The sequence below is a fragment of the Ochotona curzoniae genome, unplaced genomic scaffold, assembly GCF_017591425.1.
Source record: "Ochotona curzoniae isolate NIBS_2020 unplaced genomic scaffold, NIBS_Ocur_1.0 contig_46, whole genome shotgun sequence".
Classification (NCBI taxonomy): Eukaryota; Metazoa; Chordata; class Mammalia; order Lagomorpha; family Ochotonidae; genus Ochotona; species Ochotona curzoniae.
In genome coordinates this window covers 1,614,447-1,639,189 of record NW_024466340.1, presented here as the reverse complement: position 1 = coordinate 1,639,189, position 24,743 = coordinate 1,614,447, and the positions used below count along the sequence as shown (strand labels likewise).

Genomic DNA, 24,743 nt, shown 5'->3' with positions numbered 1-24,743 from the left:
TATCCTTCCTTTTTTGGAAAAGGATTCTTTCTTTCCCAGTTCTTCTGAAGTGTTCTTACACCAGCTAACACATTAGTTGCAGTTGTGCTTTGCACAGACACTAATTAGAGAGCCATCAACATTGGGATCCAAAGGTCTTCTGACAATGGAGCGATCGTAGTGGTGTCTTAATTGGTTGAGTGTAATTGTCATTAGGCAGTGATAAAGACATCTGGAGCTTTGGAGAACACTCAGCCACTTCCACCTCCATCTGATGTCTCTTCGTGCCACTCCTGGCCAGTGTTGCTAAGCGTTTTTAGATCACATTTAGGGTGTAGTCCAGTACACTCTGCTTCAACCAATGTCTTACCCTCATGGAAACATCTGTTTCATAGCTAAGTTCATTAGCACTGAATCTAACTCCCAATGCTGTAGTGCTTTCACCCGCGGATGGATGTCGGCATTCACTGCTGAGCCATCACAGTACCTGCTGAAATTGGGCACGTAGTCTCTGTTATCAATAAAGAAGATGTGGAGTCTCATATTTTATCTCTTTGAGTCATTTTGCAGCACAGGATTTCTGTGCTTATCATGCTCATTGGTCCTGAAGAGTGGAGTCAGTTTCTCTAGGCATCTATGAAAAACTGATTGAGCTTATCTTGTGTTTTAAAATTTTTTTTGAAGATTTATGTATTTTATTGCAAAGGCATATTTACAAAGAGAAGGAGGGACAGAAAGATCTTCCATTTGCTGGTTCACTTCCTAAATGGCTGCAATGGCTGGAACTGAGCCATTCTGAACCCAGGAGCCTCTTCTGAGTCTCCCAAATGGATACAAGATCCCAAGAACTTGGGCCATTCTCCATGGCTTTTCCAGGTCATAGACCAGGAACTGGATTGGAAGTGCAACAGCTGGGGCACGAACTGGTGCCCATATGAGATTGCAGCATTTATAGGCTGAGAATTAGCCAGTTGAGCGATCGCACTGACCCTGTTTTCAAATTATTTGTTTGAGTCAGAGGGAAGGAGATCCAGCCTACCCACTCGTTCACTACCCCAGTGTCCACAGTGCTAGGGCTGGTCCTGGGCCAAATTGAGGTCCAGGCCATAATCAATAGCTAGGAACACAATCCAGGTGTCCACGTGAGTGGGAAGAACTCAGTCACTTGAACTATTACTGCTTCCCATGGTCATCTTTAGAAGGAAACTGAAGTCAGAAGTTGGAGGTGGACATTGAGGCTAGGCACTCTGTGTATGGGACATGGGCATCTTAACTACCAGGCTGAATACATGCCCCTTGGGTTCTGTAGAATAAATATGTCTTTTTGAGACGTAAAGAGGGAAAGTAGAAGGAGGGGGGAGAGAGAAATACTCCACTTGGAATTTCACTCCCCAAAGGTATGCAGTCACTGGGTCTGGGCTAGGCTGAGCCTGGGAGCCTAGAATACCATCTGGGTCTTCCATATAGGTGACAGGAGCCCAAAGGCTCTGGCCACCATCTGCTGCTTGTCAGCAGCAGGAAGCTAGATCAAAGTGGAGAAGCTGGGACTCAAACCAGGCACTGCAGTATGAATGTGGATGTCCCAAGGGGCAGCTTAACTGCTGTGCCACAATGCCTGCCCCAGAGCTGCATTTCAGTTCATTTGAAAATAGATTGCTGGAAGTCTACTGCATATCACTGTCTGTATTCTTGATTCACTCATTAGTACTGAAAGGTGGGCAGTTTAAATCATAAGAGGAATGTTGCTACAATTCAGGTTGTTAACTGAGGAACACCCTGCTCACTGACTAGTCATTTATTTTCAGCTGTGAGAAAGGGATTTTGAAAGCCTTGTTGAGGATTTCGCAGTTAAGTTCAGGAGGTAGGATGCACACATCAGGAATGTAGCCGTGAATACTCTTTCTTTATGTCAAGGGCAAGTAGTTCATTCAGACAAAGGTGGCTTTGTAGAGGAGAGGAGACCTGGGCCAAACCTAGGTGGTTAGTGGGATTGGGCTGGAATACTGGTTCTCACTTTGGGTGCAGATGGAGAGCACTGAAGCCTGCTCCCACCCACATGTGGTCAGACTGCATTGGACTTGTGCTTGTGCAGTCGGGATTTTGAAGCATTCCATGTGACTCTGATATGCAGCCAGGGTTGAACCCCGCCACCAGGAGAGGAACAAGGTGCTCCAGGAAGATGCTTGATGGAGCTGAGGGTGGAGGCAGCAGTGTCTGGAGCTGGCTCAGGTGAAGATGGTAGCATGAGGATACAGGGGAGGGGAGGGCAGGGCAAGCTGGCTTCCAGAAGGGAAGTAATTGGCCCCGTGATAGAGACTTCAGTCTGTTGGGTGCTAGCAGGGACCAGTTCAGTCTGACCATTCTGGTCACTGGATACACAGCTGGGAGCCAGACTGACATCTGGCTAAAGCTCCCTGACAAGTAGGGAGAGCGGCATTGGATAGCTACAGAGTCAGTTGCCAAGAGGGAGATGTTTAGGTTCCTAGCAGGCGAGGTGAGAGCAGGGGCACATGGTCTGTTGTGGAGGGGTGAGACCAATGGAGTGTTTCCAGAGTGGTTAATGTGGGCAAGTGTTTTTGAGGGATGTCTGTGTGCACGGTTGAATGGAAGGGGACTCTCCGAAGCAGACAGAAGAAAGTGGGGTTGAAAGAAGCTGAGGGTTTGCACCAGACTGGCCTGTTTGTTCAGGGGGTTAGACCAAAGTAGCTGTAGAGTGTTGGGGATGGGCTGGGAGACTTTGGAGGAACCCTTCTGGCTTTACACAGTGACCGAGGAACAATCAACCAGGCCTGTTGCTGCAGCTTTTTAATGCTGGACTCGTGTATGAGAGGGACAACTTCATTTGAAAGTAAAGGCTCTTGAATATTAACAGTATGGTTCTCCAGGACAATCTGCAGATTTCAGCTTGTGCTCCACTTCTTCACCTTGCTCCTCTGTTTCTGAATGACACTGTCGTCTTTCTGTCTTGGAGTTGGCTAGTTCCTTCACAGAGAGCTTCCAAATCTAGTAGCAGATACTCTAGAATATCAAGTGCCTCTAATGCTGAGCCAGCGCCCTTACTCCAGACAGTGGCCCTGTGGGGTAGGGGTGCACTGCCTTCAGAAAGATGATCAGACTGCTGCCCGTGGCCTGGGAGTCGCTGGCCGTGCTTCGGCCAAGGCGATGTCAGTGTCTCCCTGCCTGCATGTTACTGGGTTCTGTCTGCAGGGCGACAGACTCACCCAGCTTCAGTGATCAGCTTTGGAAAGCACATGTCCTGTTGTGGCTCTGTATACCGCCTGCACATTCTTTCAGTTCTGCACTGCAGGTGTGGAGCCAAGTGTTCCAACCTGGGGAATTGGGGTGACCACAGAGTGACTTGTGTGTTACTAAGTAACGTGTGTTTATTGTACATAAGAGTACATGGGAGAAAATGCAATTACCTTTAGCAAATGAAGCATTTCTTGACTTCTTCATTAAGAAACCTCACCTGAGAGTCATCTGTAGAAGCTCTGTAGATGTGTCTTGTCGTAGATGAGATAGATCTCAGGGGTTATGTTGTCTGACTATGCAAAGAAGCTAGGGAGGAGCTGTGGTCGGGGCTGTAGTAAGGCTACATCTGCCACTCCTGGTGCTTGTGTGGCTGCATCCTGTGGTCTTAGGGACATTTCTTTCCTGACTTCCCCTTAGGTGTTTGTGAGAACAAGGCCTCTGCAGTAGCATAAAGAGCTTACACACCTCACAGTGGGCAGCACCCCAGCTAGTCATCAGGTCCTCTCTCCACCTGGGGGGCCAGCGTTCAGAGCAGTTCTGAGCCTGCCTGGGCTTCAGGGCATCGTTTGTTAGAATTGCTGCTGTGATAGCAGCTAGTGGGTGCTTCTGTTTTCTGTTTGGGCAGAACTGGGGAGGGTCCTGCTTTTGGCAATAACTTTTTGTGAGAAGGCAGCATTTTCTGCTGAAGGCAAAACTTAATAATTTCAGCAGATCGGTTAGTCTTTAGGAACTTTAGTCAGATACATGGATGTGACGTTAGAAAGGTTGTGCTGGTAAGACTGTTGCTGCTTAGTGTGTGCAGCAGCACCTGTCCTTTGGTCTGTGTGAATATAAATACTGTGCCTCGTGGAGATTTCTGCCTGTGAATCTTGTGATGGGAGAACTTAAGGCAGCAGATTGGTTATAAAAGTGTAAAAGGAAAAACAAAGAGATCTTGCTGCCGGATTTGTTGTTATAGTTTCTCATTCAACACTGTCACCATTGTGCTGTGAGCATGGGAAGCGTGTTCCCAGCTTTCTGTCATCTCGTTGACATTTCTTCCAGCGGGGGTTGCTCATCCACTCAGTGCCGCAGGAGTCGGCCCAGGCCCACCAAATCTTGTTCCTCTGTTGTGTTTTAGGCTCTCCCCATGTTCTTTTCAATCCCCTCTTGGAACCAAGTGTGTCCTTCTCTTCCAGATACACATCAGGGGATGTTAGGGTGTGGGACACCCGCACCTGGGACTACCTGGCCCCCTTCCTGGAATCAGAGTATGAGGAGGACGAGCCTGGAATGCAGCCATATGTCTCCTTTGTGAGGATAAACAGCTCGCTGGCGGTAGCGGCTTATGAGGATGGTGAGTAACTGCAACCTCCTGCCTATTAAGAAAAAAAAAGCTTTACAAAAATTAAGCAGCTGTGGCCAGCTCCCCCGTAATCCTTCCACACAATCACATGGGCACACACAAGTACTCGCTCTCCGTAACACACACACACACACACACACACACACACACACACACACACACACACACACTCTGTCTCTCTCTCTCTCTCTCTCTCTGATGTATGTGCCTTTATGTGAAGAAGTTGGCCAGTCACCTTCAGTACATTATTAGGCACCGGAACACGGCATCCATTAAAATTGGGGTTTAATTCCTGCTGGAACTGTCATTGTGGGTGTTGGCGCCAGACAGAAGGCTGGCCAAGTCATCTTAAGCAAATAACTTGTTTGGTGTAAAATATTAAATATACTTGGCTTTTCCTTGAGGCTCTGCTCAGTCCAAGAGGGAACAGTGAAAAGGGGAGAGAGAGAATCTGTGAACAGAAAGACAGAAGGTAAAAAGCCAGTGCCCACCTTCCCCTGGCACAAGTGTTCCGACCGGGAGCATTGTTGGTAGTGTGTTATCTCCCTGGCCCCGTAGAATTCTTAGGGTGTGGAAGCGCACAGTTTGAAAAGAATGGTCTCAGATGGGGCCTTGTGTTATATGGTCTTCTCCCCATTGTGTTTCCAGTTGTTTCTATTTAGTTCTCCACAAGTTGCTTGTTCTCATCTGTTCCAGTTTTCTGGTTGAAAAGAAAGGAAATAGCCTTGTGAGATATATTTCAGATGTCTTCGCTTTGTTATTCCCAGTGAGCTGAATGAACTTTGCTTATGGTTTATTTTTCTAGGATGTAGGGGAATGTGTGTACGTAAGGGAGATTTTAATTTTTTAATCCACAGATGTGTTTATTTTGTAATGCATTTTTGGTGAAGCAATGCATTTTTAGAGTTCATACATTAGAATAGTATGAACAGTCATATATTAAAGTTGTATTTCCACTCATTTTTGTTCAATCTGTTTAAAGATTTATTTATTTGAAAGTCGAATTAGAGGAGAGACAGATCTTCCCTCTGCTGATTGATTCCCCAAGTGGCTGCTGACAGACAGGGCTCAGCAGCTGAAGCGAGAAGCCAAGTGCTTCACTGGGGTCTTCCACATGGGAGGCAGAGGCCCCTGCCCTTGGACCATCTTTCCCTGCTTTTCCCAGTCCGTTAGCAGGGAGCTGGATTGGAAGTGGAACATCTGGGGCATGAACTGGCACTTACATGGGATGCTGGTGTCACAGATGGTGACTTCACCTGCAGCACTACCTGTCCACTCTGTTCTTTTTTTTTTTTTTTTTTAAGATTTATTTATTTTTATTGGAAAGTCAGATATACAGACAGGAGGAGAGACAGGGAGGAAGATCTTCCATCCAATGATTCATTCCCCAAGTGACCGCAATGGCCAGTGCTGAGCCAATCTGAAGCCAGTAGCCAGAAGCTCCTCCTGGTCTCCCACGCGGGTGCAGGATCCCAAGGCTTTGGGCCATCTTCGACTGCTTCCCCTGGCCACAAGCAGGGAGCTGGATGAAAAGCGTGTTGCTGGGATTAGAACCAGCGCTTATATTGGATCCCAGCAGGCTCAAAGCAGACTTTAGCCACTAGGCCAGGGCACCGGGCCCCTGTCCACTCAATTCTATAGTACCTATATGTTTGCTTTCTTTTATGTCGTTCCAATATTTGTTATTAGCAGTTCAAGCAAATAGAGATATCAGTTTTATTCCTCTCGTTCCCCCTTTTCCATTTGAAAATTTTTTTCTTTTAATACTACTTCTTATGAATTAAGATTTATATTTTGGGGGCCTGGCGTGATGGTGTAGTGGTTAAGGTTCTCGCCTTGAGCGTGCTGTGATCCCATATAGGTGCTGGTGCTAATCCCAGTGGCTCCACTTCTCATCCAGCTCCCTGTTTGTGGCCTGGGAAAGCAGTTGAGGATGGCCCAGAGCATTCTGACCCTGCACCTGCGTGAGAGACCCGAAAGGAGCATCCTGGCTCCTGGCTCTGGATCGGCGCAGTACTGGCTGATGCAGTCACTTGGGGAGTGAATCATTGGACAGAAGATCTTTCTCTGTCTCTCCTCCTCTCTGTACATCTGCCTTTCCAATAAAAAATAAAATCTTCAAAAAAAAAGATTTATATTTTTGAAAGGTTTTTATTGGAAGTGCTGATTTAGAGAGACAGGAGAGAGAGAAAGATCTTCTGTCTGCTGGTTCACTCCTTAAATGACCACAGCAGCTGTTGCTGAGCTGATCCGAAACCAGAAGCCAGGAGCTTCTTCCAGGTCTCCCATGCAGGTGCAGAGTCCTAAGGCTTTGGGTCATCCTTGACTCCTTTTCCAGGCCATAAGCAGGGAGCTGGATGGGAAGGAAGCAGAGCTGCCAGAACTGACATGCATATGGGATCCCAGCACGTAACAAGGTGAGGATTTAGTGCTTGAGCCATTGCACTAGACCCTCCCTTTCTCTGTTAAAGGTTACAACATTTTGTATCATGGCCCTTGTGTCTTAGTATCATATCTTGAAAAAGAGTGTCAACATCAAGAGCCTGTTTTCAGCTCTGGAACCGCACAGCATTCTATTCAGTGTGAGCTCTGTGTCTTGGACATCTCCCTTGATGTAGTAAGCGTGATGCTTTGAGGACGGCACGAAGATTGCCAGGTGAAAGGGTAAGTGCAAGTGGAGTTAGTGTCGGACACTCTTACACCCGAGGTATCAGGGCCTGTCCATTTCCTCACGGTTTCACCAGCAAAGTAGGTTTGGAACTGCTCAGTGTTTTCAGTTGGAGAGAAAGTAGTATGTGCATATACTGAAAGAGTGTACACTTTTGTTAGTGTGAAAGCGGTTGGTTTTTTCATGTGTATGCCTACTGCTTCCACATCTTTCTTTCTCTTCTGTCATTGTTCCAGTTATTTCCTTAGTGACAGACCAAAATATTTAGAGTTCATCCTGAGTTGATATGAAAGTTGTATCCAACCGTATCTATTTTTTTTCCCCGTGTCTCTTAACAGAAAGCCCATCTATTTGTCACTGGCATGTAGTGCTGTCCTTATAAGTTTTTTTTTCTTTTTTTTTGTATTTGCTTCTGTTCTTGGATTTTATGCTCTGTTGCAAGAGATCATTCAATAGCGCCATTTCATAGTGTTAAGCTTACCGGTGTCATTCTTTGGGATCTTGTGTCATGCTCTGAGATTGGGTCAAGGACATAGGAGCCTTTGTATGGAAACTTTTGCTTGATGTCTAGTTCATTTTGGTATCAAGGCTGATTTCTTTTCTAAAAACCTCCTGTGTGCTTGATCCTCTGCAGACGGAGCTGGCTGGCCCGGCATGGTGTGAGCGGTTACTCTTGCCCTAGATTAGGCAGTGTTTTCAGTCTCCCTTCACTTGAACACAGTCACCGTAATGCTCGCATCACTGTATTACTCATGAATATTTACTTTGGGGCAGAGACAAATTCCAGTAACTAAATGCACGTTTTTATTTGGCTTCTCTCCAGGATTAGCTAACTGGCATTTCTTAGACAAAAACAAAATTTATCACGTGGAGTCTGTTGTGCAAAATTTATGATTGTGTCCCATAGAAAAGAAGAAAAGATGATAAATGAAATGAGTTAGTGAACTTCAGCTCTCTGATTGCGCCAGAGAAGCTCTGTAGCCACTGATCTGCACACATACACACCCCACCTCCTGCCATAGTTCATGGCATCTTCTCCTGGGCAGCTTCTATCCAGAGGGCAAGATGGAGACTGTTGGGGTAGAAAGTGTGTTATCCCCATGTCCTTTGTCGCCTCTGTGCCCCATAGGGGTGCTGAACGTGCACCTGGGGTGGTAGGATTTGGCAAGGTGAGCCACAGTTGTGATTTTTTTGAATTCCAACCCACTGGCCTCATATTTCTTCTGCCTTGTTTCCGATTGTCAGCACTGGCCATCCTCCAGTTTGATTTTACCACTAATTGTGTTGCACGTTACCGTACTGAAATGAATCAAATCAAAATGCTTTTCCTGGAGCATTAGATAAAGCAGGCGAAGGTTCTGAGTAATGAGCAGATGCTGCTAATGCAGGGACAGCAGAGACCTTGCCAGGACTCCATCTGCTCCATGCTTGCCTGCCTTTGGCCTTGAGCCATGGCATTAGGGAATGGCAGTGTGCTCAGAACGCACTCGCTGTTCACAGAGTGGGCCTTGAAAACCCACTGGTGAGAAAGGAGATGACACACTTCTTAGGTGCGGGGAAGTTCTTGTTTGTCCAGAGAGGGTACTGTGCACATCAGCATGTGGACGCCTAGATGGGACAGCCGGCAGCAGTCTTTCTGTGGTGCCATCAGGCAAGACGAGGTGACTTAGCCACTGCTGCAGCCCGCGCAGTGCAATTGTCTGAACAGCACACTTGCTCCATTGTCCGGGTCCATGCCTGCCCAAGGCCAGTGTGCTCTGACATCTTAACAATGGCTAGAGGTGCGACTCTGAAGGCTTTAGTGATGAACAGTAGGATCATGTTGTAATGAGCGAGGTGGGGAGACTAGCAATATACACTTCTGAGTAGGACTTAGTTCTTTGATGATTGTGCTTATACTTCTTGTTGATCTGTTGATGGTGAGCCTGGCATAAAATGGCATGATGTCTGAGTGAGTGTACTACATGATTTCCTCCCTTCTGCCAATAGTCTGCTTTAAGGAGTGTAGTATGAACGTGCTAGTGCATTGCTGGGAATACGGCTTGGCCAAAGATCGGAGGATGGTGGAGGTTTTGAGTTTTTCTGAGTCCTTTCTTTTCAGGTCACTTTTTCTCTTAGAAGCCTGAACAATCAGTTCCTACCTAAAAGCATTACCTACGCTAAGACCCAGAAGGTTTCTTATTCAGATGCTCAGAAAAATCAGAACAAAATTAAACTACTGATGAACGAGCCTCCCCAAATCGGATTTAATCTTTTTTTTTTTAAGATTTATTTATTTATTGGAAAGTCAGATATACAGAGAGGAGGAGAGACAGAGAAAGATCTTCTGTTCGATGATTCACTCCCCAAGTGAGCGCAATGGCCAGTACTGCACCGAACCAAAGCCAGGAGCCAGGAACCTCCTTTCGGGTCTCTCACGCGGGTGCAGGATCCCAAAGCTTTGGGCCGTCCTCGACTGCTTTCCAGGCCACAAGCAGGGAGCTGGATGAGAAGTGGAGCTGCCGGGATTAGAACCGGCGCCCATATGGGATCCTGAGGCGTTCAAGGCGAGGACTTTAGCCACTAGGTCATGCCACCGGACCCCAGATTTAATCTTTTTAAAGGATAAAATTCATTTGTATATTTAAGCAGCCTTCTTGCTAGTGGGAATGCTTTTATTTTAAACATATGAAGAGAATTAAAACCGTTAAGTGCAGAGGTCTGCACTGGGATGTCTTTAGTGTTGGGGCACCCAGGCATTGGTCCTTCAAACTGATCCCTGCCCGCGCATCCCACAGCATGCGCTGCGTTCTGGAGGCAGGCCTGAGGGTCTGCATGTGTGCTTCAGCAGCTGATGAAGTGCTGCTGCTTTTGAGAGTCTTCTGCCTGTGGTGGGAGGCGCTGGCATCATACTAGCTGTGCTTCGGACATGTGCATGGCAACTGAGTAAACCAGAGGCTGCAGAAATGAGACTGGCCTCAGGTGGGAGTTGTGAGAACTCTGGGCCATTGTTTAAAATCTCTGTGTTTATGCTTATCTCAAAAGAATCTAGATCTTTTGGCTTTGTAACTATACCTTGCTATGGGGTATCAGTGTCTGAATTTGCATTTTGTGTTTCACTGATTGCCCACATGCCTGTGTTTCACCTTGTAATATATTCATTTTCATTCCCAAAGATCCATAGATGAATTCTTTTTTTTAAGATTTATTTATTTTTATTGCAAAGTCAGATATACAGAGAGGAGGAGAGACAGAGAAAGATCTTCTGTTCGATGATTCACTCCCCAAGTGAGCACAACGGCCAGTACTGCGCCCATCTGAAGCCAGGAGCCAGGAACCTCCTTTCGGGTCTCTCACGCGGGTGCAGGATCCCAAAGCTTTGGGCCGTCCTCGACTGCTTTCCAGGCCACAAGCAGGGAGCTGGATGAGAAGTGGAGCTGCCGGGATTAGAACCGGCGCCCATATGGGATCCTGGGGCGTTCAAGGCGAGGACTTTAGCTGCTAGGCCATGCCACCGGGCCCCATAGATGAATTCTTAGAGCTATGCAAGCTCCAAAATTTAAGGAACACAGGCCCGGCGCGGTGGCGCAAGTGGTTAAAGGTCCTCGCCTTGCACGCCCGGGATCCCATATGGGCGCCGGTTCTAATCCCAGCAGCCCCGCTTCCCTTCCAGCTCCCTGCCTGTGGCCTGGGAAAGCAGTCGAGGACGGCCCAAAGCTTTGGGAACCTGCACCCGCGTGGGAGACCCAGAAGAGGCTCCTGGCTTCGGACCGGCATAGTATCGGCCGTTGCGCTCACTTGGGGAGTGAATCATCGGACGGAAGATCTTCCTCTCTGTCTCTCCTCTCTGTATATCCGCCTTTCCAATGAAAAAAATAATAAAAATAAATCTTTAAAAAAAAAAACAAAATGTAAGGAACACTGTGTATTCAGTACAAACTAGCAGATGATCAATATCTAGGATAAATATTAATTTTGAATTGCTAAGAAAAATAATTTAAAATAATTTTTGTCATACAGAAAAGGTGGCACAAATAAGATAGAGTGTTAATCCTTTGGTTTACTGAGGATGTTTTTACTGAAAACTAGGTTTTTAATAATACACTGTATGATACATAAATTACAGGTAGCTGCCTGTGTTATAGTTGAGGGTAAAGCTGAAAATACACCCCTTGGCATGTTACTTATGCCATACGCAGGTGAACTCAATATAGATCACAGGCTTAAGTGTAAAACTCGTAGGAGGAAATGAAGCAGAAAATATTTGGGCTTGAATTGTTCACTTCTTTGTTTTGGAAGACAGAGACACATACAGAGCTATAAATGAGAGGTCTTCCTCTGCTGGTTCTATCCCCCAAAGCTAAGCTGGGAGGAGGCCAAGAGCCAGGAACTCGGTCTGCACTGCTGTGTGACTACAGGAACTAAACTGCTGGAACCACCACCTACTGCCTCCTAGAGAACGTATTTGTGAAAAGCTGGAGTCAAAAGTGAAACCCAGGGCTGGCACAGTGGTTCAAGAGGCTAATCTTCCACCTTACAGTGCTGGAATCCCATAAGGGTGCCGATTCTAGTCCTAACTGCTCTGCTTCCTATGCAGCTCCCTGCTTGTGCCTGAGAAAGCAGCAAAGGATGGCTGCAGTCCTTGGGCCCCTGCACTCACAAGGGAGACCTGGTAGCTTCAGATGGACTCAGCTGTGGCCATTGTGGCCAGAACTCACTTAGTCTCAGTCTCTCTTTCTCTCTCTCTCTCTTTCTTTCTCTCTTTCTCTCTCTTTGCTCTGTAAATCTGCCTTTCAAAAATTACAGTAAGTAAATACTTGGAAAAAAAAAAAAAGGAACCAACCCTCAAAATTGAGACATGTAGTTATGGGAGTCTTTAACTGCCATGCTGAAAAACAACAACAAAAAGTTGAGTTAGACTTCATCAGAATTGCTCAACTTTGATCATTGAAGATATAAACCATGAGGTGGCAAAAATATTTGCAAAACACAGGAAGGATCTCAAAATGTACGTACAAGGTGCAAGGATTTGGTGCAGCAGTGTGGGTTCAAGTCCTTGTTGCTGTTCCAGTTCTAGCTTGCTTCTGATGCACCCTCTGAGGGTAGCGGGTAATGGTTCAGTTGAATACTGGTCACCCACATGGGAGACCTGAATTAAATTCCTGGCTGTGACCTGGCCTCATCTAAGTTATTGCAGGCATTGGAGGGTGGGTGGTAAACCAGCAAATGAAAAATCTTTCCCTTTCCTTTTGTCTCTTGCTTTCAAATAAAAACAGTGGAGGGAAAAACGGTTCGTGAAAAATGGATACTAAGAAGAAGTTATGTATAGATTTCAGAAGTTTTTACAACAAAATTGATAACTGAATTCCATTTCGATGACCTTTGAAGCACTCTCATATCTGATATATGACTTGGCAACCAGGATTTATACAGAATGTTTACAGTGTAAGACAACCAGCCAGTTGAAAATGGCAAAGATTTGACTAGCCTCTTCACGAAAGAGTTATGAATTGTTGGTTAGTAGTGGCTCTTCACCAAAAATACATGAATGCTTATTAACCTGTCATAAAATAATGTTTTAAAATACATGAATGCCTCGTAGGTACATGCAAAGTTGTTTAACATCATTAGTTATTAGGGAAATGGAAGTGAAACTTGTGACATCATTACATATCTGCTCCCATGGTTTAAGTCCAAAAAATAGCTAATAGCAAGTGTTGGTGAGACTGGAGCATCTGTCGTCAGGGACTAAGCATAGGTACTTTGAATGACAGTTGAGCTGTTTCTTAAAAATTTGAACATAAACTTACATAGACCCCACTCTTACATAGTAATCTAAGAGAATGAAAGCTCTATGTTCACACAAAAGCTTCAGTGTTTGTAGAATGCTGTTCCTGATAGCTCCAAGCTGGAAACAACCCAAATCTGTATCATCTGATGAAAGGATAAATGTATCTATCTATCTATATATATATATGTATCCTCTGATTATACATATTTATATTTTTTATATGCATATATCTACATATTTATACCTCCCAGTGATACATATGACTTGCATGCATCTGATGATGTATAGGTGTTACAAATATGTATCATTTGCTATTTAGATCATCTGATGAAAGGATTAATGTAAATATATTCACACAATGGCTGCACATCCATAAAAATGAACCGGCTACCAATCCTTGGGACAGCAGGAGGACTGTGAGCAGCATTATACTCAGTCACAGAAACTAGCTGCTAAAGAAGACACACTCTGTAAGACCCCATTCATGTGAAATCCTGGAAGAAGCAAAGCTGTACTGACAGCAGAGAAGTGGGAACCAGGGGCTGGGGCCAGGAAAACGGACACAGGGATCTGAGGAGGTTTTACTGGGCGGTAGGACCATGATGGCTACAGGTGTATGCATTTGTTCATTCTCGTCCAGTTGTTTACCTAAAATTGTTGGATTATTTCCCCTTTGGAGCAAATGTATTGTACATCACTTAACTTTCTAAAAGACAAGATGTACCATTTGAATACTTCCTGCAGTGTAATCTACACTCCTGCAAAGTTAGTTGCTTGCTTAATGGGAGAAGGGTCAGGTCTGTGGAATGGGTGAGAACAGAAGGGAGGGATGCATTCCTGCCCAGCCCTGTTTGCGTGTGGATGATCCGGAGTGGAGATTCTGGTGGCTCCATGGCTGATGAAACACGTTTAGTGATTGGAGGTTATTTCTCAGTTTCTACTTCTCTAAAAGCCCCTCTGCTTTTACTTCAGACTTTTCTCCAGAGGATCGTGTATATGGGGTCAGGGTGGCAACAAACTTGGCCAGAAGTAGTGACCAAATGTGTTCTGAGTTGCTTCTTTGCTTTTGACTCTTCCTAAAAAGGACTAAAAAGCCAGACTGCAGTGTTGTAAAAAGGAGTTCCAGAATAAGCAACTCTTCCTGGCCTTCTGTTCCGAGACCATGGAAGGCTTTTCCACACATTCCAATGGGCCATAAGAATTTATTGGGCTATCCTGATGCATTAAGCATAGCTAGTGCCCAATTTTTGGTTTCTACAAACCACAGCTATAATAGGTAAATACAAGATGAATCTGGAACATCTTTTGGGACCAGAAAGTAAGGATACTAAAAAAAAAACAAAAAGGCAAAAACAAACAAAACCCGATGAAAACAGGGCAATAAAATTAAATTGGAGCTCCCTCTGGTTAAAGCAGGGGCAATTTAACCAACAAAATATGATGATGATAATGTATTATAACCCAAGAGTCCCGTGCTAAACATTTAGGGGCCTTGCAACAAAACCTGTACTTGCTGGGGAAATTTGCATTTGAATCTGAATGCCCAAGTGAGATGTTAGATGTCTGTGGTTTCAATTTTCTCATTCTCATTTGGCATTAGGTAACTCAAAACGGACTGCAGATATGCCATAATCTAAGTCTTTGTCTTTTTCCCCTTGTCTTTTGTTTGAGTCCTTTATTACTATTATTGAAAAGAAATTAATTGGTAGTGTGATTTCAAGATCTTTTGAGGATTTGGAATGGGATTTCTAAGTACTGCAAATGTCATTACTGGAATTTTCACTGTAAATCTGAGAAGACACTTTGTTGGCAGTGTGACTATTGAAAACATTTGTGAAACACAACCTCATATATTTTTATTCTCGTTAGTGATAGCCTTTCAGGTTGTTTCCAAAAAAACCTTTTTATGAAAAATTGAAAATACACAGAACAGGAATGACTAGTGTGATGAATCCCCACATTCCTGGCACTCTGCTGTAATAATTACCAGTATTGTTTTAAATACGCCCATCAGCATGTGGGTGGGGCTGTTTTGATGATTTGTATATTTTCCTTCTAGTAATGAAGCAGCATTCTTTAAAACAGGAGAAAGAATGTGAATGCCAGGACTGATGGAATGCCAGAGGGCCTTGGCCTGGGCTAGGTCCTTGTTCTAGGCTGTCTTACACACACTTGATCCCAGAGAAATTTGTGGTGATGTTGTAGAATCCTTTGGTTAGTGGATCACAGGTGGAGTTTGACTTTTTAATTTAATTTTTTGTATCAATTAAATATTGATTATAAAATGCAGAATAGGGAACTGGCGTTGTGGTAGAGTGGGTAAAGCGGTTGCCTGAGATGGCAGTATCCCCTGTGGATGCTGGGTCAGGTCTTAGCTGCTTGCTTCTGGCCTGGGAAGGCAGCAGGGCACGGCCTGAGTGCTTGGCCCTGCACCCACGTGGAAGACCCGGGAGAAGCTCCTGCCTTCAGCAGCTGTTTGGAGAGTGGCTGTTGTGGCTATTTGGGAAGATCCCTTTCTTCCTCCTCCCTCTCCCTGTCTTTCTCTAAGTCTTTCAAGCAAATATTTTAAAACTCATCTTAGAAATGCAGACTGGTATTAGAAAAAATATCCCACCGCTGAGCAGAAGCTGAAGCTGTGCAATGAATTAACATTTTTATGTAGTATTACACATAGAAAAAATTCAAGTAGTACAAAAGAGTATGTAACAAAAAGTACATTTTCTTTTTTTCTTTCCTGCTACCAATATCCAGTCTTCTCTTAGAGGCCTCTGAATAGGCATGGACTTAAAATTTGTTTTTTCAATTTTTCAAAACTTTTGCATCACAGTAGATAGCTTTCATTCTACTTTACACAGGTTTTCTCATGTGGCCTAACACTACGACTGGTGTCAGATGCATTCTGTTTATGTCTCAGAGTTGCATTTCAGCGAAGAACTGGCTGTGGTTGGTGGGTATGTGCCCAGCGGTCGCTCTTTTTTTTTTTTTTAATAAAAAATTTATTTTGTTGGAAAGGCAGATTTACAGAGAGAAGGAGAGACAGAAAGATCTTTCATCTGCTAGTTCACTCCCCAAGTGGCTGCAGTGGCTGGAACTAAGCCAGTCTGAAGCCAGGAGCCAGGAGTTTCTTCCAAGTCTCCCATGTGGGTGCAATGGGTACAAAGGCTTTGGACCATCCTCCACTGCTTTCCCAGGTTACAGGCAGGGAGCTTGAAGGGAAGCGGAGCAGCTGGGATATGAACCAGCGCCCATATGGGATCTCGGCAATTGCAAGGTGAGTACTTTAGTGACTAGGTTATGGTGCCAGGCCCCCAGTAGTGTCTTTCACACTGCCTGCCTGCCCAGTACTTTATCCTGTAGAAAGACTAATCCCGGTTACTTGACTTTCTTTATCAACGTGGTTTCCCTTTGACCTTGTTAGCTGTATCTGCTGTTTGATCACATTGCTGTAGCCTCAAAGTACACAAACCCCCTGCTTTACAATTTACTCTCTCTTCACGTTTATTCTTTTTCAGATGTTTGTGCTTTCCTTCTCTGATCTTGTGAAATACTGAGCATATTCAACCTGTCTTCCTCTTCTCTTGACTCAGTTTTTGCTTTCAGGATCTCCTCTCCAGTTGTGCTTTGCTTGTGCCCTTAATAATCATTTGATGCATAAGCCCTTTGAGATTCTTAGTGCTTGTCTGTCTAAAAAGCAGCTTGTAGAATGTTTCCTGCATATCGCCTTTCTGCCATAGGCAGCAGAGCTCAGCTGTTGAGCGTTAGAGCTGTGGTCAGCAGGAATGTTGAGGGTGCTGTGCCCTGTCCAGGGGGAGGGGGAGCTGCATTCAGCATTTGCTTTTCAAGACTTTAGCCCTTACTTTGGACCACTGTTTGTTCTGAGGCTGGTCTCCCACTGGTACCTCTTTAGCAGGTACAAAACTTCTGTTGCCTTTTCAGGCCTCATACCCTTGTTCTGTCTCCGACCTGCAGTTCAGCGTGGTGTTCTATGTACTTGATGAAGAAGTGCTTGATTTTTAAGTGCTGTGAGTGTATTTTCAGTTTTAGCTGTAATGCCTTTTCCTTGTTGCAGAATTTTTTGGGGGGGAGGAGAGTCCTGCTTAATTTCTGATAGGCAAGTGTTAATTTACATAGTATAAATTGAGATTGCGATTTGTCTTTATAGTTTGATTTTGCGTTTTTGAACATGGTTAATAGATCATGTGTACTTAACTGTTACTAAACTAGGATCAAACTTTGGATATGTTTTGTGTGTGCAAACTCAAGGGGATTAAAATGCATGACTGAAATAAGTTTTACCCCCCCAAAAATCATGAAAGACCCCATGACACCCTGTGAAGTTCAGAGTGGCCAGCTTGTGACTTTGTAAACTGTTATTGATGTATTTAAATTTTATGATGCATAGAAAAGATCAGAGGGGAGGAGCAATACTTTTTTTTCCCCCAAAACCAGTTCAGCAGTTATTTACCTTTCAAGCAATTAACATAATTACCATTATGCTAAAAAGTAATTTTGGAAAGTTCTGCCCTGAGCCCTTATGACTCCGCCGGGACAGTTTTAGTTGGGACTTATCTTTTTGATGGAAGCCTAATTGCAATTTTGGCTTTGTGCACACAAACAGAAGCAGCTAATTGTTTAGGCAAATAGCAGATTAATTTAAATATGCATCCCTAATAAAACAAAAATGGTATCCATTATGGTCCTTGTTCCCCTGACGAGGAGTATAAATATTCTGTGCAAGTACCATTAGACGGAGATCTCAAGGATTGTCAACATTATTTCACAGTGGTAGCACTTTCCAGATATCGAGTAATCTTTACAAAAGCTAACATAAATCAGTTTAAACTCATTTAGATCCCATTTCCACTATGTGCAGTTTCATTACCACACTCTGGCTGCCTCGTGTGGGAGGAGGGAGGGGCATACTACAGACTGGCATGGGTGCCCATCTACAGCTGCTGAGCAGGCTTTATGTCTCCTCAGAAGACTGGCCCTCGTCACTCATGTCATCCTTAATGATTCCTTCTGGTCTAGGGTGAACGCAGCCCTCTTCACCCAGCTGGTTGTCAGGGTGGAGGGCCAGAGCCTGGGGGCATGAGCGACTGCCAGGCCTGATCTCTCTACCTGATTGGACCACTGCCCTTTGTTCATTGTGCTCTTCCAGATTTTTTTGACTCAATTTCTTTGGGCTACATCCTTATTTTTTTTTTAAAAGCAAAAACAGTGTTTGAGATGCCAGCACCACCTCAGGATTAAATGTCTTATATCCAGTTACTGGGGTTTTGTCAGGAAAAGACACCTGCTAAAATTTCTTTCTGATGTGGGCAAGATGGAACCGTCAGCCCCGGCTTTCATGGATTGTCAGGAATGCAGGGAATGGGGACTAACACCTGTACTTCAAGAAACCTCCCTTTGCATTGGCTGGGAATTTTTCCTGTTTTTCCTAAAATGCATCTTCTGCAGTAGCTTTTTGGTATGAGGTCCTTCCCCACCTCCCTAGAGGTGAGCATGTGTCTAGGGTTTGAGTTAGTCTTAGACCTGAGCTGCTCCAACAGGATTGAGAACCCTGTCTCTGGGGGAGCTGATTCGTTGATGCAGATGAGCCAGTTGGCACTTAGGCCTTGCTGTAGGCCTGGAGTGCAAGAGCTTGTAGAGTGGGGTCAACCACTGACCACGTCCTCAGGAATGAGAGAATGCTGACTGTGGATAGGAAAGCAGACAGGAGAGGTGCATGGAACCTACAGGAAACCAGCATGGCATTGGTTTCAACCAAGGTCTTCTTCATTTCTGGTTCAGATCCCGTATCATGTCCAGCTGTACTGCTGCCCCGTAGGCTTTGTGAAATGGTCCTGTCCTTCCCAGCTTGTCTTATTTCTGTCTTCCAGCTGATTTGAGTGATTCTGTCCCCTTGAAGGTCGGCTCTTCATTAACTTTACCCCTGTTCAGTCTTGGAATTCACTTCTGTAGGAAAGACAAAAGGAACACAATCCTGCCCCTTCAGAAGTCCATACCTCATGAGCAGACAAAACTGTCTTATTACAGTGTAGTGAAGCCTGGCCTTTTAAATAAATTTACATTAAATTTTTTAAAGTCAGACCTGTGTTAGAAGTGACTTTTGTTGGCTATGATGGTCATTGAATGCTACTTCTGTTATAATCATGTAGGGCAAATGGACTCAGTTGAAGTTGAAATGTCTGGGAAAGTTAACTGCTACAGTGCTTTTTAGGGACTTATTAAAATAATGACTCATTCACTTGAAAGCATTGCAGAGAAGAAAAGGAGAGAAAGATTTCCCACTTGTTGCTTCACTTCCCAAATAGCCACAACAGCCAGGACCAGACAGGTAGGAAGTCAGGAGCCAGGGTCTTTTTCTAGGTAGGAGGGATCCAAGCACTTGGGCCATCCTCTGCTGCCTCCCTCTGTGCATTTAATAGGGAGATGGGTTGGAAGTGGAACAGCCTGGACTCAAACTGGTGTTCATGTGGGATGCTGGCATGGCACCTTTGGCTGAGTTGCCATAACTCCAACCCCTTTTTGGGGTTCTTAAATCGTGGTATAACATGACATGAAGCTAAGCATGGCCATTGTGGCATTCTTTGTATACTTCTGTGTTATGTTGTGCTTTATTTTGTAGTTAAGTTATGAAATGTTTGTTTCTCTTTGTGCGGTTTCATGAAAGGATCAAATCCTTTCAATCCTTGGGTGGTCCCCAGTGGGATACTTGGTGGACACCACCAGAATGTCAGCCCTGTGAATCAGGGACTTTTTTGTGTGGTTTTGCCTCGTCCGTTGCAGTGTCCCAAGTGCCCAGACAGAACAGTGCCATGCACAGAGCTGAGGCTTTAGGAATACTTGCTGAATGCATTGGTGCATCACTGCTTCCTTCTTAGCTAAGCCCCAGTTAGCATGAATGATCAGCTACAATTAGAGATTTTTTTTAAGTATTCCACTTTGCTATCATTTATTCATTATTATATTGATGAATTTGGATAGTTTTCAGTTTTTCATTTTTACTAATTATGTTGTAATAAACATGTTTTAGCTGAAACTTTGTCTTTACTCATTTATGCTATTGTTTCTGTAGAATAGATTTCTAGACAAGGAAGTGTTAAAGAACATTAGCTTTCCAAATTTACCCATACTGATGACTTCTGAAAAAGTTTTACCAGTTTTAATTATTGCTCGCAGTAATCACGTAGACAGACTGTTTGTCAGCATAACATGTTGTGAATCCTTGCTTTCCCCTCTGAAGGCCTGGGGCCCGTGGAGTGCAGCACCGAGAAGTCACTCATTAGAATCACCTGCTGTGCCTGTTTGCCTGACTTTCATGTAGAGGATCACCTTGACATACCATCTCTGGACAGGAGACAGGATGCTGAGGGTGCTGTCAGCCTCCCACCTCTAGGTCATGTCTCCACACTCCCTTATGTCACAGAAAACTTGAACCAGATGGTGGTGGTTTTCCTCCTTAGACCTCAGCAGCACAGGAGTGAAGTAGGCCTTGTTAAGTACATTAGGCCAATTTTGGGTCTTGAGGTAGAAACCAGAGTGCTTGGGATAAACCACTCTATTCTTGCCGTCCAAGAACATGGCCCTGTAGAACTAAACCCTGCTGGGATTTGTATATATCTAGTACCTACCAACTTCCAGCATGATTCACTTCTTTAATATTTATTTTATTATTATTGGAAAGGCAGATATACAGAGAGGAGGAGAGACAGAGAGCAAGATCTTCTGTCCAATGGATCACTCCCTAAGCGGCCGCAATGGCTGGAGCTGCGCCATTCTGGAGCCAAGAGCCAGGAGCTTCCTCCGGGTCTCCCCCGCAGGTGCAGGGTCTCAAGGCTTGGGGCCGTCGTCGACTGCTTTCCCAGGCCACAAGCAGGTAGCTGGATGGGAAGCGGGGCTGCCAGGATACGAATCAGCGTCCATATGGCATCCCGGTGTGTACAAGGCGAGGACTTTAACCACTGTGCTATTGCACGGGGCCCTAACATGATATACTTTTGCATAATGTTTTTATTTAGATTCCTTAAGGGAGAAATTGTGATAAAAACTATTGATGTGGAATTGCTACGGATGTTTCTTTCCCAAGCTCTAACCTTGCTTTCTCAGGTTGAATGCAATTCTTCCACTGGAGCAATTTCTCCTGAAAACATCAGTTTCTGTGGTAACTTCATAATCCTGTATATTTGGAGAACCATATTTAAGATAGACCATCATGGTCCAGCTGGCCTGTATTGTGTTCCTCCCCATCTGGACTGACACAGGAGGACTGGACACCGTTTGGCAGAGCTGAGGGTCAGATACCTTACCAAACCCTCAGAGTCCTCCATGCAGGCTCTTGAGCCTGTGGCTCATGGCCAGCTGATACTTCTTCCCTTCCAACATGAATGTCCCTTTGGCCACCCTCCCATGAGCTGCTTAAAGTAGGATTGCTCTGGGGGACACCCATACAACTCAGAAAAGCTGAGCACCATGCCTGAGGCTCTGCTCTGCCGGTCTTTGACCTCCAAAGCCGTGATGGCAGGCCCCAGGAGGTGATGTCCACCTTCAGCAGGTCTGATTGCAGGTGGAAGTTCTGCACTGACCTTGTGCCCAAGAGTAGTTCTCCAGACATGGCTCTGGTCACGAAAGCTGTCTGGAAAATTTGGGCATGGAGCTTCCTACTTGCTGCTCTTCAAATTCCAGCATAGAATGTTCTTTTTTAAAAAAAGAAATATATATATATATATATTTATACTTATATATTATATTCAGTCCAGAACCCTATAGTTTTGAGATCATAAAAGTAGCCATGATGTAACTGTGTTCACTAATAGATTGACCATTTGTAAAACTGACTCTCAAACACACCTGCCTGCCTGTGAGCTTTGAGGTCACATACCCCACAAACAACCTGAGGTGAAATTACAAATTACAGACATTGTTGGAAGATTGGTGGGGATTATATGGGTAAACAGAAATGGCTTTTTTCTTACTTAAAACCCTAAAGGATAATTGTCTACTGTGCAAAAATAATAGCAGTGTACCTGAGGTTTATGATATGTGGAAATAGAATGTATGGCAGTAATAACACAAAGACTTTGGGAAAACAAATGGAAAGATATCCTTGTGAAGTTGTGCTCTACGTAAGCTGCTATAATATTGTTGGAAGATAGATTATAGTAAGATAAAGATGTACAGTGAAGTCCTGAAGACTGGCCAGTGACAGCAAAAGAATGAAAGTGGCATTGGAGGCAGCACATTAGCACAACTAGCTAAACCGCCAAGTGCCTGGATCCCATACAGGTGCCGGTTTGTATCCTGGCTGCTCCACTTTCCATCCAGCTTCCTGTTTGTGGCCTGGGAGAACAGCAGAGAACAGCTCAATGCTTTGGGACCCTGTACCTGCATGGGAGACCCAGAAGAAACTCCTGGCTCAGCTCCAGTTGTTGTGGCCATTTGGGGAGTGAACCAGCAGATGAAATGTTTTTCTGTCTCTCTTCTCTGTAAATCCACCTTTCCAATAAAAGCAAATAAGTTTTATAAATAAAAAATGGAAGTGAAGCTATAGTGTTTTCAATGCAAATACTTTACAAAAAGGCAGTAAGAGAGAGGGGAAGGGAGCAAAGAGCAGATGGGACAAACGGAAAACAGAAAAATGGTGGATTAAATTCACTCGTATCACTAAATATCATTGTCAGAACACCCATATTAAAAGCCAGACCAACACTACACTGTCTACAAGAAACCTACTTTAAGTTCACAAGAGCTTCAAAAAGTGTATGGAGATTCATATTATGAAAAACTACGCATAAATTTCATATTTTTGCTTCAAAGGAAATTGGTCTTTTAATTCCATTGTTTCTTCATGAACCGGGACACAAGGCAAAATGAAGGGATGGAAACAATCCAAATACTAATCCCAAGGAGAAAGCTAGAGAGACTATGTTAATATCAGACCAAGTGAAATTCAGAGCACCGAAGAGTGCACTGCCTATGATGAAAGGTCAGTTTGAATGGAGCCATCCCAACAGTGCACCTAGAAGTGAGGTTGAAGGCTCCATGGCCATGCCACCCTGAGCATGCCCTCTCTCATCTGATCTCAGAAGCTAAGCCAGGTGTGGGTGGTACTTGGATGGGAGAAGTGAAGTTGAGGAACTTACAGAATTAAAACACCCTAGGCAGGTATGTCCTAGCTCAGTTGTCTTCTTCACTGTTGAAGTGGAGGACACTGGAAAGGATGGTGATGTGCAGTTGTTCAAGAAAGCATTCGACGTGAAACTGGTGGAGCCCTAGATTCTTTTCCACCAAGACCTCCCTCAGGAGAGCTGTGTGAAACTCAACCCTGTGGTGAAGGGTGTCTTACTGCATACAGTTCTGTTAGAACAACGATGCCAACACAGCCAATACTTGATTAATAATGAACAATGTGTTTGTAGATAAACTCCATGTGTGCTTAGAGTGAGCTGTGGTTAAATAGCTTCCATGCTTGGCAGACACTGGGCAAGTTTGGTGGCGCACATCAGTGACTCGTTAGCCCAGTTATCTTGTGTACTGGCAGACTCAGCCACCCAGCCTGCACTTCTCTAGGTTCAGCTTGGCCTCATCTCCTCCCAGGAGGTGCTGGGTCAGTTGCTTTACCACTCTGGGAGTACAAGGACACCCCTCCCTAGCTGGCAGGGAGTGCTCCCAGGCTGAGTTTGTTGTGGTGTCTGAACAAATGCAGATACATGTAGTGTGCAGTCCTCGGGAGAGCCTGTCTCCTGCTCCGTGTAGAGCCCTCGGCATTTCCTGCAGCCTATCCTTTCCCTCTGATTGACAGTGATAAGAATTTGTCTGACTGCCAGGGGAATGTGTTGTGGAGCCTTTTGAGATCTGCTTCTCCCTCATGTTGATCATAGCTGTGGGGACAGTGTACTGCTCTGCAGTGAAGCAGCATTGAATGTGTGGCGAGTTTGGCTTTGTTTGCAGTCAGTCACCTGCTTAGCTTGCTGGCTATTGGAATGTCTTGCAGAAAATGTATCTTCTAACTCTCCAGCTGTATACAATCTAGAATGATGCCTTACAAAAAGATTCTAAATGTAAAGCATTTGTAATATAAAGATGAAATATAAGGACAAAAAGGAAGATGGATTATGAAGAGAGGAAAAATGAACACCTTTTTTTGCTTAGTAAACTAGGACTGACCTTATAGATGAACAAGAGAGGGTACTATATTAACACATATCGAATGCCTTATACTATATTAGTATATATTAATGCTTTGTACTATGTAGTATATGTAAATATAGACTGTATTAACATTTGTGCTTTATAACATGGAAAGCACTACAGAGTGTGTAAAACTAGAAGGGAAAAAGGAAGGGCTGATCTTGAGCATTTTGCATGGTTGGTCTTTTCACCCACCTAGCATCCTGGACAATAAGTGAAATTGGCTTTGAGTTTGCAGAAGAGAAAATGGACTCACAGCTATTTAAGATTTCCCCAACTCCTTTGGCTAACAAGCAGGGGAGCTGGATTTGAATTTGAACAAATTATCATGAGCTATGTATCTGCATAATTATTTCCCTGTGATTTGGAAAACCAATTGGAGTCAAAATAAGGCATTGTGTAGACTCACACAGGACATGTTTTCTTGAGTAAACCTCTGAGGGAAAGAAGTAGCATAGTGGCTGAGAATGACCAAAAGACTTATTTCATGAAAGTCATTGGCATTTCAAACATGGGGGCATTTATACTGCTAAGAG

The 24,743-nt window shown here is 44.4% G+C and overlaps 1 protein-coding gene across 2 annotated transcripts in view; it reads left to right on the top strand.

Annotated features, from left to right (window-relative positions):
* The window catches only part of FBXW8 (F-box and WD repeat domain containing 8), a 109,336-nt gene that overhangs the window by 45,652 nt on the left and 38,941 nt on the right, over positions 1 to 24,743 (top strand). For both annotated transcript variants that reach the window (XM_040986928.1, XM_040986929.1), the window contains exon 5: positions 4,410 to 4,567. In XM_040986928.1, coding sequence (XP_040842862.1) covers positions 4,410 to 4,567 — 158 coding nt within the window. The remainder of the gene's footprint in view (positions 1 to 4,409; positions 4,568 to 24,743) is intronic.